The sequence below is a fragment of the Dipodomys merriami genome, unplaced genomic scaffold, assembly GCF_024711535.1.
Source record: "Dipodomys merriami isolate MVZ:Mamm:240054 unplaced genomic scaffold, mDipMer1.0.p SCAF_2, whole genome shotgun sequence".
Taxonomy (NCBI): Eukaryota; Metazoa; Chordata; class Mammalia; order Rodentia; family Heteromyidae; genus Dipodomys; species Dipodomys merriami.
In genome coordinates, this window is record NW_027203381.1 from 39,265,736 (window position 1) to 39,281,445 (window position 15,710).

The following is a 15,710-nucleotide window of genomic DNA, read 5'->3' on the forward strand; positions in this document are numbered from 1 at the left end:
AGTCAAACCCTTGATAGTCCTTCAACATGATTAGAGCTGTAATTCATCCAACTGTGAGTTGTTGTTAGCTCCCCCCCATCCACATTGTATACACACATGTACATACAGACATGCACACACTAACTAGCTTAGCAGATCTTCAGAGGCCTGAGATCCAACCAAGACCACTGCAGGGCTTAATTCCATCTTCTACCCTTTGTGGTCAAGGAAAGAAGTTAACACAAGAGACCCAAATGGCACTAGCTGATGACTTAGAAGAAGAGAAAAAAGAGGGCTTTTGGCTGTCTTAGAATTAGACAGTGTTGATTTCATAAAGGAGAGAAGGGAAGTATATGGTTTCTCTAGAAGGTGATTTTTGTGTGTGTGAGTGTATGAGTGTGTGTACACGTACACGCACGTGTGCGGGTACCAGTACTGGGGCTTTAACTCAGTGCCTGCTGTGCTGTCCATTAGCTTTCTTGGTTAAGGTTGGAGCTCTACCACTAGAGCTACAGCACTACTTTTGGTTTTCTGGTGTTTAATTGGAGATAAGAGTTTCACAGGGGCTGGGAAGGTGGCTCAGTGGTAGAGTGCTTGCCTTGCATGCATGAGGCCCTGGGTTCAATTCCTCAGTACCACATAAGCAGAAAAAGCTGGAAGTGGCGCTGTGGCTCAAGTGGTAGAGTTCTCGCCTTGAGCTGAAGAGCTGAGGGACAGTGCCCGGGCCCAGAGTTCAAGCTCCATGACCGCCCCCCCCCCCCAAAAAAAAAAAAAAGAGTCTCATAGACTTTTCCTGCCCAGCCTGGCTTTGAATCATGATCCTCAGATTTCAGCCTCCTGAATACCTGGGATTACTGGAGAGAGCCACCGACAGCCAGCTCTGAACTATGATTTTGCATTCATCTCTGAACACTACTTCCACTGCAGGGGATTTATCCTGAATATCATGAAAATATCACAAATATGAGAAGAAAATGTATTGAAGGATAATCGGACAGCATGAGAGTAGTAAAAAAATAGGATTAATTTAAATGTGTAACAATGTGATACTACAGTTATTAATTCAGTTGTTGTTTATTTATTAATTTATTTTTTGTGAGTCCTGGGGCTTGAACTCTGGGCCTGTGGTGCTGGAGTCCCTGAACTCCTTTCACTCAAGGCTAGCACTTAACACTTGAGCTGCAGTGCCTCTTCTGGCTTTTTCTGTGATTGGAGATAAAAGTCTCATGGACTTTCCTGCCCAGGCTGGCTTCCAACCAAGATCCTCAGGTCTGTCTCCAGAGTAATGAGGATTACAGGTGTGAGCCACCAGCACCCAGCTATGAATCTGATTATTAACTTTGAGCATGACTCTTTGAGGATGGAAGGATGTGACATTAAACAGATTGGAAGACCGTATGTACTACAGGATCCACTATTGCTGAAATGTTCACACTTGTGTACCTGGATGCTGTTTGGAAGGAATATAGCAAGGTATTAGCAGTGGTTGTCTGTGGATAGTGGGATGATAATTACAATATTTTTCTTGATTATCTGTAGTTTCCAAATTTTCTACTAAGACTAGTTTCTGCTCTTTAATAGAGAAAACGCTATTACAGAAAACAAAGTATTTCTATTCCATGATTCCAAGTTCATATCTATGAAAGGAAAATGCTTGTGTTTGCCTTTTAAATGAAGTTAGTTTTTGTTGTTGTTTGAATTGTAGATTACAACATGATTGTTTATAAATGTTTATTGAATTTGAAATAGTTAGAATTCCCCACTAGGGTCACTTGTAAAGAGACAAATGTGTGTGTGTTTTTGCTCTCAATCCTGTTCTTTATTTTTTTCCCTTTTTGGTACCAGTACTGGGGCTTGAACTCAGGGCCTGGGCACTATCCTTTAGCTTTTTCATTCAAGTCTGGCACTCTATCACAGAGCCCACAGCTCTACTTCTGGCTTTTTTTGTGTCTCATGGATTTTGAGTCTCATGGATTTTCCTGCTTTGACTAACCTTGAACTCTGAACCTCAGATCTTAGCCTCTTGAGTAGCTAAGATTACAAGTGTAAGCCACTGGCGCTTGGCTCAACCCTGTCCTTTAAAAGCAAGTAGCTGTCAGCCCCAGCAATTCTGTTCAGAACAGTCTCTGAAAGTCTTGAGACTAGCAGAAGAAGAAATTCCAGCAATGGTTATGACCAGATTTTGTTGCTATTGTGTTAATCTAGAAAATGGATTTTTTTTTTTTGCTTTTTTGAGAAAGAGTCTTGCTATGTAGCCCAGGCTAGCTTGGAACTCACAATCTTCCTGCTTCAGTCTCCTGAGTGCTAGGATACAGATATATATATATATCATCATGCATGAAAACCAGGTTTTGAAATGACTTGATACATTGTGATTTACTTAGCAAATGTAAGCATAAGCACACAGTAGACATTGTTCTGGATACTAAGAACATGCAGTAAACAAAAGACCAAAATCCTTGGTCACTTGAAGTTGATATTCTAGTTGAAGGAGACAGACAGCAAAGAATGATGGATCTTCACAGGAATGGTATGTTCGATGGCAGGAAGTTCAGGGAATGTAGGGAATGGATGTGCATCTGTGCACATGAGTGGATGGCACAAGGTTGCTAGAAGGACTCATGGGTAAGGTGACATTTGAACAGAGATCTGAATTGATGCAGTTGGGCCATGTGAAATCTGAAAAGAGACGGTTCCTTTCAGAGGATGCCAAAATTCATTTTTATTTCCACTTGTGGACAGAAATATTATATATACTCTTACCCATATCCAAGATGATTTTTCCAAGAGCAGATTAGTGAATTTTCTTGATATGCAAAAAATTTTAAGGCTTTTTATAGGAGGAGCCAAACAATATACAAACACCTTCCAGAAAGATAGCAATTTGTATTTCACAGTCATACCTAAAGGTGTTGCTTTCATTTTAGGCAGAAACTTTGAAAGAATTGAGGTTTTTGGACAAAACTTGATGCGTTTAGTTTTGAGATAGTTGTTTAATTATGAATTTCTTATATGTGGCCATTTGTATTTGTGTGTTTATGTATATGTATATTGTATGTGTGTATATATGTGTATATGTGTATTGTATTTGTGTGTGTATGTATACATATATATTATATGAAAAGGGAGTATGACCTGTTTTCATCCATTGCTTTTCTTTAGGGAAATTGACTTGCTTATTGATTTGTAAATATTCATTATACAGTCTAAAGGATATTAAACTCCAGACTGTTTTCAACATTGCCAGTATTTCTTTCTCTTGGTTTGTCAATTTGGTGTGTTTTGGCCCTTGCCTTTTATGTAGGTGACCTATCAATCATGCTTAGTGACATGTCTTTACAGTTATATGTAAAGTCAGGAGGGGACATTTGTTGAATGTGTTACGTGTGGTCTCCAATTAACTAGCAAAAAGCTAAGCTGGAGGCATGATTCAAGTGGTAGAGTGCTAGCCACAGTTGAATGAGTGTAAGGGGCACTGAGTTCAAACCCCAGTGTAGACAGATACCCAATATATATCCCTGAAGTAGTAAGTGTTAACAGTTAAGGCTCTTCTGGTTATATAAATATAGCTGTTAGTAAGCTGTGATCTGTGCAGCAGGTTCTCTTTCTTCCTCTTTCTCTCTTCTCCCCCTTTTCTTTTTTGATTGCTATAATCTGTGTATCGCCTGACTTTCTCACTCGTAAATTTGTGAAATGGAACTGGATGTACGATAACACAACACTGTGGACTGAGCGGCTTATAAACAATGGATACTCACTTCTCACAGTGCTAGGGGCTGGAAAGCTCAAGGTCAGGGATATCTAGAGTGGGCCACTTCTGATTATCTGTGTTCTCACTCATCTCAGAGTGCCTTCCTAAGGATGTGAGTTCTCTTTATGAAGGTTCTGCCCTTAGCACCTAGTCACCTTCCAGAGACCCCCTTCTTTAATATTATCACCTTAGGGATTAGACTTCACGCTGTCAGTTGGTGGAGCACACAAGTTTATGCTTTTGTGAAAAAGCCTTATGAAACTATAGATGACTTTTTTTTTTTTTGGTACCAGTACTGGGGCTTGAACTCAGGGTCTCATGCTCTTCATTTGGCTTTTTTGATCAAGGTTGCTGTTTTACTAATTGAACTACATCTCTACTTCTGACTCTTTGGGTAGTAAATCAGAGATTTGTGGACTTTCTTGCCCAGGATGACTTTGAACCTTTATGCTAAGATCTCAGCCACCTAAGTAGCTAGGATTATGGGCATGAGCTACCCGGTGCTTGGCCTATACAAGTGATTCTTATTGCTATTAATGATGAACAAAAGGAGGAAACTGTCTTAAAGAAAATGTGTTTGAATGTTATCCTCAGAACTTAAGGATAAAAGTGTACAGAAGTAACTGAGCTAGAAGCTGAAGGCTCATGTCTGTAATCCTAACTGCTCAGGAGGCTGAGATCTGAGTATCACGGTTTGAAACCAGCCTGGGCAGGAAAACCTTTGAGATTCTTATTTTCAGTTAACCATCAGAAACCCAGAAGTGGAACTGTTGCTTAAAGTGGTCAAGCGAAAGTAAAAAAGCTTAGGGACAGTGCCTGAACCCTGAGTTCAAGCCCCATGACCAGTCAAAAAAACAAAACAAGAAACCCAATTTAAGACATACCTAATGAGCACCTTTGTTCATTAGAGACCTCCCTTACATTCAACCCCCTGCTTGACATCTCTGCTTGGGGATGTGGATGTAAAGCATCTCAGGTTCATAATTTTCAAGATTCAGTGCACGATTTCTCTGAGTAAAACACATTCTAATTTTCCCTGCCTTAGCACACCTTAACCCAGTTCCAATTTATTATCCAATTACATTCAGAGAAAATCTTTTGAAAATGCAAATCAGATTATGCTTTGACCTTCCCATTCCTGGGTTTGTCCAGAAATCTACTCAAGCTGTACTACCTACCTTCCTTCAGTTTTCTCTTGCCTCCAGGCCTCTCCAGAATTTTTGTATCCTATGTATGGCTTTACCCCAGCCCTGTGCCCTGTTCAGCTTTTTATTTTTTATGGTGCTAGGGTTTGAACTAAGGGCCTCCTGATTATTAAGTTGGCACTGTTTCAATGAGTCAGGGCTTCAGCCTTTTATTTTTTCAGGTTATATTTAGATTAGGGCCTCCCTTCCTGCCTAGATACATGCCAGCAATGTGATCTGTCACTACATTAGAGTTGGGATGACAGGCTCATTCTACCATGTCTAACCTTCCTTTGGAAACAGTCTCATGGGCTTTTCCACCTGGGCTGGCCTTGAACTGCGATCCTTTCCATCTCAGCCTCCTAAGTAGCTAGGTATGAACCGTTGGTGCCTGGCCCCTTTTTATGACTAGCAGCAGCTGTGGTGTTCTGTTGGCATGTGGAGGAGGAGGGCAGCCTCTCACTGATGTGTGTTCCAAAAGGCCTACAGCCAACCACTTCTCTCGCAGATGTCTAAAGTTGTTAGTAAGTGTTCACACCCTGTTAGCTGGGATTACAGACACTTCCTGTTGTCTGAGCACCCTGTAGTTTGCCCCCCCACCCCCACCCCAAGTGAGCTGACTGTATCCTTAGTATCCCAGGTCCATTTGGAACAGATGCTCACACAGCCACCCTGTCACATTTGCCAGAAGTGTATTAGATCAAACAGGACTTGCATGCACTTTTTCTAGTGGAAGTTCTTTCTTTGTATCTTAGGGTAGAGGGGTTAAAATACAAGATGTTCTGGGGTTTGTTTTCTTTTCCTCATGGCCACAACCTCTGGCTCTTACAGTACAGAACTCGGCAGGAGCTTCCTTTGTTTATTTAAGAGGGACTTGAGCAAAATGTCTGGAGCCCCACAGTCCTTACATTCCAAAGTTAGGGGCCTGCTGCAGCTGGGCCAGCTGCTATCTCGCCCCGGGTGCCCTCTCCTTCCTCACCAGTGTTCTGCCTGCAGTGTAGGCCCTAGATTCCTTCCTGTGTACAACAGGGCGCTGGCCTCTGTCCTGTCTCCCGTGATCTGCATGAGCTTAGTGTCATGCTTGATCTTGTGAATGGTAAGGCGTTTTCCTCAGGGAGCAGCAATTGGCTCTGTTGCTGCTGGCCCATCCGGGTGGGGGATGGTATCTTTCTTTCCCTGTGCACCTTGTAGATGCCTAAAATATTACAGCAGGGCTATGGGTAACAGAACCTGTTCCTCAGATACTTAGCTGCTTCATCTGTTTACCAAATCCCTGTTGTTTTGTTGCTTGTGTATTTATAGTCGGTGTCTCCCATTCAAAGCAGTATGGAGGACGCATGGCCCTTGTGGTCGTATGAAGCCCTCAAAATTATTTGGTACATGACAGGGCGGACTTGTACACTATATGGCTCATTGGCTGTCCACAGCTGTCTGCCTGTAGTCATAATTTTGTATGGCCCTTATTATAAATATCCAAGTGGCTGTTGGCATAAAAAAAGTTTCTCACGTCTGCTAGAGCACGAGGCCTTGTGCCAGCAAGGTACAGAAATGATTATAAACTGGGCCTTTAGCACCACAGAGACCTTAATTCAAATTCTATTTTTGCCATTTACCAGCTGCTAATAGGATATTCACTGTGTACCTTTATTTGCTTACTTGCACAGTAGGGTAACAGTACAGGTGCTCCTGAGTTACAATGGGTTCTGTACTGATGAACCCATCATAAATTGAAAACTCCATGAGTTAAAAATGCATATAGTTGGGGCTGGGAAGGTGGCTCAGTGGTAGAGCACTGGCCTTGCATGCATGAGGCCCTGGGTTCAATTCCTCAGCACCACATAAGCAAAACGAAAAAAGTGGTGCTGTGGCTCAAGTGGTAGAGTGCTAGCTTTGAGCTAAAGAGCTGAGGGACAGTGCCCAGGCCCAGAGTTCAGGCCCTACAACCGGACTCCCCCCACCCCCCAAAAAATGCACATAGTCTACAGAAGGTCAAATCTTGGCTTAGCATTTTTGTTTTTGGGGTGTCTGTGTGTGTGTGTGTGTGTGTGTGTGTGTGTGTGTGTGTGTGCAAGCGCATGTGTGTGTGTGCGAGCGCGCGCTCCTGCTGCTACCAGGGATTGAACTGAGGACCTCAAGCTCTTGAGATCAGAACTTTTACCTGTAGCTGGTATTCTACCACTTAAGCCATAGTTGCAGGTTAGTTTTTTTGCTGGTTAATTGGAGATAAGAGCCTCATGGACTTTTCTGCTTGAGCTGTCTTCAAACCTTGATCCTCAGATCTCAGCCTGCTGAGTTGCTAGGATTACAGGCATGAGCCATCAGCTCCTGGTAGTCCAAGCCTATCTGGAATGTGCTCAAAATACATGTATTAGCTTACAGTCTAGCAGAATCATCAAGTGTTGAGTATATCGTGTTATTTTTAAAAATACTGTGTGAGAGTGAAAAGCACAATGGATTAGGGTATGGCTGTCACACCATCTTCAAGTTTGAAGTTTGAAGTTTTTTTTTGTTTTGTTTTGTTTTTGGGTCCAGTTGTGGGGCCTGAACTCTGGGCCTGGGCGCTGTCCCTCAGCTCTTCAGCTCAAGGCTAGCGCTCTACCATTTGAGCCACAGTGCCACTTCCAGCTTTTTCTGCTTATGTGGTGAGGAATCAAACACAGGGCCTCATGCATGCAAGGCAAGCACTCTACCACTGAGCCACTTCCCAGCCCCTGAAGTTTTTTTTTGTTGGTCATGGGGATTGAACTCTATGCCTGGGTACAGTCCCTCAGCTCTTCAGCTCAAGGCAAGCTTCTGGTTTTCTGGTGTTTTTTTTTGGAGATGAGGGTTTCATGGACTTTCCTGCCGGGGCTAGCTTTGAACTGTGATCCTCAGATCTCAGTCTCCTGAGTAGCTAGGATTACAGGTGTGAGCCACCAGTGCCCGGCTCTTTTTTTTTTTTTTTTTTTTTAATTATTTTATTTTAAAGATGCTGTACAGAGGGACTACAGTTACATGAGTAAGGTAATGAGTATATTTCTTTTTTTTGGGGGGGGGTCAGGTTGTGGTGCCTGAATTCTGGGCGTGGGTGCCGTCCCTCAGCTCTTCAGCTCAAGGCTAGCGCTCTACCACTTGAGCCACAGTGCCACTTCCGGCTTTTTTCTTTTTTTTTTGCTTATGTGGTGCTGAGGAATCAAACCCAGGGCCTCATGCATGCAAGGCAAGCGCTCTACCACTGAGCCACCTTCCTAGCCCAATGAGTACATTTCTTATCAAGCATTGTTACCCCCTCCTTTGATGTTCTCCCACTATCCCTTCCCTTCCCTACTTCCCTTACTCCTCCCCACCTCCCCCAAAGTTGTAAAGTTCATTTTCAATATAGCGTCTTGTGGGTATCATTGTTGCAGTAGGTCATCCTGTGCCCGTGTTTCAGGTTTGAAATCTTTAGTTGAACTGTTGTGAAGTCACAGACCATCAACAATCAGGCTTCTTGTACAGATTTTAAAAGATGAAGCATGGAACCTGGTTTGTTGTCAGCACTCACTAAACGTTCACTGTAAGGCTAATTGTAAATCCCAGAACTTTATAAGGAGCTATAAATATCAGTTGAACAACTTGATCCACTGAGTAAGGTTTGAAGACCTTATTGCATCCTAAAAACTTTGAAATGCTAGGTCTGTGTCAGATTTTGGATAGAGCACTGGTCCCTGCCAATAAAACCAACAAAGCCATGTCTTAGAAGGCACTATTTTAGGAGCACAGTTCATTAAGCTCCTTGGGATGATTGTCTTTTATCCTGATGTCATGGATTTACTTTTCTTTGTTTCCTTTTCTTTCTTTCTTTTTTCTTTTTTTGCTGGTCGTGGGCCTGAACTCTGGGCCTAGGCACTGTACCTCAGCTCTTCACCCCCAGGCTAGCGCTCTACCGCTTAGCCATAGCACCACTTCCAGCTTTTTCTGCTTATGTGGTGCTGAAGAATCGAACCTAGGGCCTCATGCATGCAAAGCAAACACTCTACCACTGGGCCACCTTCTCAGCCCCTCTTTCTTGTTTTCTCTCTTTTTCTTTCTATCTCTCCTCCCTCCCTCCCTTCCTTCCTTTTTAGCAGGTCCTGGGGCTTGAACTGTCCTGAGCTTGTTTACTCAAGGCTAGCCCTCTACCACTTGAGCCACAGCTCTACTTCTGGAGTTTTGGTGATTAATTGTCTCACAGACTTATTTGCCAGGGTTGGCTTTGAACCACAATCTTCAGATCTCAGCCTCCTGAGTAGCTAGGATTATAGGCACCCTTTGATTCACTTATTTGTATTCATTATTAGGGTAGCTTGGGGATTGGCTCTCTATCTAACTGATGGAAAAAGCCAGTTACCACAGTGTGAGGTACTCTGTGTGAGACAGGGATTTTGCTTTTCTTGTAGAGAATATGATTCTAGAAAAAGCAGTTCCTGGTGTGATCACAGTTGAATTAAAGAAATATGTCTTTCAGAAGTCTTTGAAGAGTCCTGGAACAGAATTCCAGCAATGCCAGGTTAATGATTGAAGTTAGCAGGTGGCCACCCAGCTGAAGCTCTAGGATTTATTGTTTTTAATTTATTACTTTTAAGTGTTTGGTTCATCCTCTTTTTCTTGTGATTTCATTGTACTCTGATATAGTAGAGTAAATAGGATATGTAAAATATTACTGGTCTATGTAAAATGACCACCTTTGAAGAAAATCAGATCTTTTCTTTTCTTTTCTCTAAGGTGTTGCAAGGTTTCTGTCATTTCCAGTTCTGGGGTCCGTTACATTGGATAGTTGGCACAATGTGGGGCTAGTAGGTTGGATGGCTTTGTCAGCCTCTGTCACTCTTCTTTCAGGGTCATCAGGGATACTTTGCCCTACTCAGCCAGCCTCTGGGGTGGAGGTAGGTACCTCATAGGGACCAACCCTTCCAGCTAGGTCTTTTGAAACAGACAGTTGCAAAGGCATTATGACTTTTCCTTCTCTTTGCAGATCTGATGTTTCCACGTGGCTTCCTGCTTCAGTGGTGTTTGTGGGTGTAATCTATGCTGGGTCCAGAGCCTTGTCCAGATTGGTAAGTGTTAGGGGTTTGAGAAATGATCCCTCTGTCTTCTTCCCCTTTGTGGGACAAGTGGTGGGGGAGGGCAATCAGCTTTAGTGAAGGAAAATACATTAGAGAACAAGTTTGGGGCCTGAGCCAATCTAGGACAGTCCAAATAATTACATTATTGAGAATGCTAAAAATACTTAGTTATTTCCAGGGTTGGGTGGGTTACACTTGTAATTCTAGTTACTCAAGAAGTTTTGATCCAGAGGATCACAGTTCAGAGGAGCCGTTTGGTGTAGAAAAGCCCATGGCACTCCACTGCCAATTAACTAGCAAAAAGCAGGACTGATGTATGGTTGAAGTAGTAGAATGCCAGCAGAGCAAGCAAGCCCATTGAGAACAAGGCTGAGTTCAAAGCTGGTAATGCTGAAAAAAATTTATTTTGCCATAGAAAGGGAATCCATTAAAACCACCATTGACAGAGGTACTTAAAAAAAATCAAGAACAGCCAGGTGCTGGTGGCTTACGCCTGTAATCCTACCTACTCAGGAGGCTGAGATCTGAGGATCATGGTTCAAAGCTAGCCCAGGCAAGAAAGTCCATGACTCTTTTTTGTTTTTTTGGGGGGGGGTCCAGTCGTGGGGCCTGAACTCTGGGCCTGGGCGCTGTCCCTCAGCTCTTCAGCTCAAGGCTAGTGCTCTACCACTTGAGCCACAACACCACTTCTGGCTTTTTTTTCTTTTTGCTTATGTGGTGCTAAGGAATCGAACCCAGGGCCTCATGCATGCAAGGTAAGCACTCTACCACTGAGCCACCTTCCCAGCTCCAAGTCTGTGACTCTTATCTCCAATAAATCACCAGAAAACCACAAGTGGTGCTATGGCTCAAGCAGTAGAGCTCTCACTTTGAGCTGAAGAGCACAGGAAAAGCACCCAGGCCCAGAGTTCAAGCCCCACAACTGACAAAAAGTAAATAAAATAAGAAAATCAAGAACAGCATTAATTTCCCCCTCCTTTTTATACTGTGACTGATAACTATTTTTCTCTCTCAGAAAATGTACTATATTCTGACTTATAGAAAAATGTGGAAATTACAAAATAATTTAGTCCTTATATTGTTTGTTATATTAGTCCCTGAGGTCTCAGATACAAAAATAATAATAAAAAACCCCCCAACAAATACAGTCTGCCTAAACTGGCTAACTCCCAAGATTGCAAAATAGAGGGCAAGAATGTATTTTGAAATTAAATCATCCTTTTTCTTTCATGATTCATAAGCTTGAGAAGATGGGATGTGTACTGGAAGGGGGAGAAACTTCCTGGGTGGCTTCCGAACTGACCCATAGTTCTCATGCTGTTGCTCAGCAATTTGTGGCTTGCACTGGCTTTCTGCTTAGTCCCTACTGCCCCTTCTGAGTTCCTCCAGGCTGGTGAATATGCTGTCCCACTTTACACCATTCTGCCAGCTGAGGGCGTTCCTTCTCCTGCATCAGAGTATAGGACTGTGGAAAAAACAATGTGTTGCTCAAAGTCTTGTTCTGCAGAGTTAATGGGTACCAGAATTTTGAAGGTTCACTAAGTCATGTATTATGCTTATATTAATATTTATTAGTTGTATAGTGCTTTTTCAGAAGTTTCCTTTTATGTGTTTTTCAAAATCACTGGACAAGTCAGGGGGAGGCGACAGTCACTAGACAGAGGCAGAAATGTATACTGGTGTGGAAAGTCTTATTTACTTGCATCTAGTGCCAAAACTGGGGTTTGAACTGAGGGCCTCAGGCTTTTGCTTGGCTTTTTCCATTACAGCTGGCACCGTACCATTTTGAACCACACTTCCACTCTAGTTTGTTTGTTTGTTTGCTGGCTTATTAGAGATAAGAGTCTCAAGGTTTGTCTGCTCAGCCTGGCTTCAAACTACAATCCTCAGATCTCAGCCTTCTGAGTGGCTAGTGCCTAACTTCACTCTTTACCTTTGGCCTCTGTTCAGATTGGTTTCTTTAGGACCAATGCATATGGATTTTTGAATGAGCCCAAGGTATAATAGTTGTATATTAGTTCTATTTGTAGAACTGAGAACAACTTAAGGGAGGCATTACTTATTTTAGCTCATAGTCTCAGAGATTTCAGTCCTCCGTCATTGGTTCTGTTGATTCAGGTCCACGGTGAGGCCGAACACCATTGTGGAGGTGAAGGCTGTTCGTTTCATGGTGGGCAGGAACCATAGAGTAAGGAAGAAACTAGAGACCAGCTATGACCTTCAGTGGCATTTTCCCAATGACTTATTTCCTTCAGTGAGGCCCCCCATTTGTGGAAGTTTCCAGAACCTTCCTGAATAGCACTACTAGCTTGGGACCAAGCACTCAACCCATGAGCCTGTGGGAGAACATTTCATGTTCAAACCTTTAGATTCTTTTGACTGCACGTAATAGAAAACTTACAAAGTAGTCTCAGCCAAATTTGGGAGTTCATATAACTTAAAGGGTATAGAATAGAGACCTACTTCAGTCATGATTTAATCCATAAGTTAAAATGATATAGTTCTGTTCTCTGTCTTTGTCCTGTGTCATAGTCAGGTCAGCCCCTCATGGGTATAGTTGGCTTTGGGCTCATTTCCTCCTAATTTTCTTGTGGAGACGTCTTCCTCATGCTCTTGTACGAGTCCCAGGCTTTGCTGGAATTGGATCATTTGGGGTCAGGGACTATACTGATCTGAAAACTAGGCAGGAGGCTGGGCTCATGTTGCTGGGCAACTCCCATCCACTGTAGGTAGACAGGCTTGGAGTACTGATTGGCCTGCTCTGGTCAAACAGGATCCCTACATGAATCCCAAAGTCTGAGAAGAAAGTGTTGTGGTTTCTCAATGCTGAGCTTCTTACCCAGAGCAGGGGCAGGGATTTGACACCTCTCCAGAGTCTATCACGAGTGTCAGACAGTTGGAGAGTTCTGTAAACTAGAACAATGCTTCTCAGTGTGATCTCCGGATGTGCCAAAGGGAAATTTGTAGCAGGATCTACCTTAGCCTTTAGTATTAAACACTCAGTTTAGTTCACCTGGCTTTATTTTCACAGCAAGACTTTTTGAAGAAGGAAAGCAGCATATTGATTTATACTCTAAGCAAACATTTGCTTTCCATTCTGATTTGAGCTTTTAATCTCAAGAACTAGCAGTTGAGTGTACTTGGTCTAGAGCATTGCCTTCCTTAATAGGCAAAGAGAAGCTACTCAGTTCAAACACTTTGAACAAAGGGTAACAACCTAAACCCAGTGTACTCAGTTATGGAGGAGGGCTCGTCAGAGACACTGATTGATTTTCAGTAAAAAAACTCAACCCAGCATCTTTTCTTTGTTTTTGGAATTGTTTCTATGTGGCTGCTTAGACATTCCTAGGGTGGATAAACATGAGGCACTCCTACAGTTTGTGTTGGGTAAAAACTGGCACCAATATGCTGGTGCCAAATCATCAGTTAATGAATCCTTAAGGAAGGAGGGCAAATGGCTCAGTTAAAAATCTGTGCATACGTTGCTATGTAAAACACTTCATCCAGGTAGCTGTGCTCCACCGAGACAAGGTCTGGAAGTTCTGTTCTGTGCAGCTCCTGAGAGGAAGCTGAGTGAACTCTGCAAAGGCCCTGTGGGAAGAGTTCTTTGTTGATTTTCCCATCTCTCAATTGAATAGCATGCAGAGTTGAGGGAAAGGAGATGATTCTTGTAGCTGTCCATTCAGCAAATATTTATTAGGGACCTACTATGTGTGGCGAGCTTAAAAACAAAGAAGACTTGGTTCCTGAAGAACTTAAAAAGGTTAGGAACAGTGAGAGACACCATGGGGACAGCCATCCATTGTGAGGTATGTGTTGAGCATTTCCTGTTGCCAATCTTTAGTTTCTCTGATTGTGTTGCAGATTGAACTGAGACTTATTCTTGCTGGCCAAGGGCCTTATCATGGGGTCATGCCCTCGACCCTTTTTTTGCTTTAGTTATTTTTCAGTTAAGATCTTGTACTTTTTTTTCCCCCCCGAGCTGGCTTTGGACAGATCCACTTACTTACATCTCCTGAGCATGGTGAACCAATATGATCTATTTGTTGAGATGAAGTCTTGCTAACTTTTTGACCTGGTTGGCCTAGAACCTCATTACTCCCTATTTCCATCTCCTGGGTAGCTGGGATTATGGGCGTGTGTCACCACATCTGGCCCCAGATAAATCTTTTTAAATGATCTTTATTAGCTTACATTAACTGTACAAGGGGGAGTTTCAGTGTGATATTTCCATATGTGTCTGTAATGTATCCTGATCAACCTTATCCCCGTTATATTCCTTTAGCCCCTGTCTGTCTTTGGTTATATTAATCCTTACCCTCTGTTAGCCCCTCACCCCATTACCTACCTCCCACAGAACCGGCTTTACTTAACTCTTCCTGTTCTGTTTTTGTTCATTTTGTTTATTTGTTTGTTTGTTTTTGCCAGCACTGGTGTTTGAACTCATGGACTTGAGGTAGCTTGGCTGGGGTAAGAATGGTGGCTTTTTAGTTATCTGGCTCCACTGAGGAGTAGAGGGAGATAACTCCCCCCAAATCCTCTAGATGCATGATTTCTTACACTCATAATTCTGATAAAAATCAGACAGACTCACATATTTATAAGTTACCCAAAGAGAAGAAGGTGGGATTGATACTCTTTCACAAAAGTTAAAAAGCTGAGCCAGGACTTGTGGTTGCCTAAAGGTCATGCATACCTATGCAGAATGACCCACGGCCCTGGCTGTGGGCAGGGCTGGAGCTTTCCATGGAAAACTGTTGTAAGTCAGTTCTACCACTTGCACAAATAATCAAGTTTTTAATATTCCATTCTGGGAATCAGCCTAGATATCCATCAACACACGAATGGGTAAAGAAAATGTTTTATTAAAAAATCCATGAACTGGGCTGGGAAGATGGCTCAGTGGTAGAGCGCTTGCCTTGCATGCCTGAGGTCCTGGGTTCGATTCCTCAGCACCACATAAGCAAAAAGAAAAAAGCTGGAAGTGGCACTGTGGCTCAAGTGGTAGTGCGCTAGCCTTGAGCTGAAGAGCTGAAGCGCCCAGGCCCAGAGTTCAGGCCCCACGACCGGACCAAAAAAAAAAAAAATTCATGAACCAATTCTCCTAAAAACAGGAAGAAGGCAAGGATGCCCGCTCTCACCACTCCTCTTCAATATAGTTCTGGAATCCTTAGCCAGAGCCATAAGGCAAGAAAAAGACATTAAAGGGATCCGCATAGGGAAGGAAGAAGTTAAACTATCCCTTGTTGCAGATGACATGATATTATACCTCAATGATCCCCAAAACTCCACCCCCAAACTCTTAGAACTTATAAACCACTTTGGCAAAGTGGCAGGATACAAAATTAACCCACAAAAATGTTGCCTTTTTGTACACCATACAAGCAGAAAGGGTAATCAAATAAACAACCCCATTCACAATAACCTAAAAAAGTTAGGAATTAACCTAACCAAAGATGTAAAGGAATTATTTAATGAAAACAATAAAAGCCTAAAGAAAGAAATCATAGAGGACACCAGGAAATGGAGAGATATTCCATGTTCTAATATAGTGAAATGGCCATACCGCCAAAATTTGATACACAAATTCAATGCAATTCCCATTCAAATCCCAGTGACATACTTTACTGAAATAGAGAAAACAATCCAAAAGTTCATATGGAACAACAAAAGGCCTAGAGTAGCCAAAGCAATTCTAGACAAAAAAAACCCAACAACATGGAGGGATCACGA

General features: G+C 42.6%; 1 protein-coding gene across 3 annotated transcripts in view; it reads left to right on the plus strand.

The window, feature by feature from the left end:
* The window catches only part of Tmem241 (transmembrane protein 241), a 119,152-nt gene that overhangs the window by 12,675 nt on the left and 90,767 nt on the right, over positions 1-15,710 (plus strand). For all 3 annotated transcript variants that reach the window (XM_070029443.1, XM_070029444.1, XM_070029442.1), the window contains exon 4: positions 9,887-9,968. In XM_070029443.1, the coding sequence (XP_069885544.1) occupies positions 9,887-9,968 (82 nt within the window). The remainder of the gene's footprint in view (positions 1-9,886; positions 9,969-15,710) is intronic.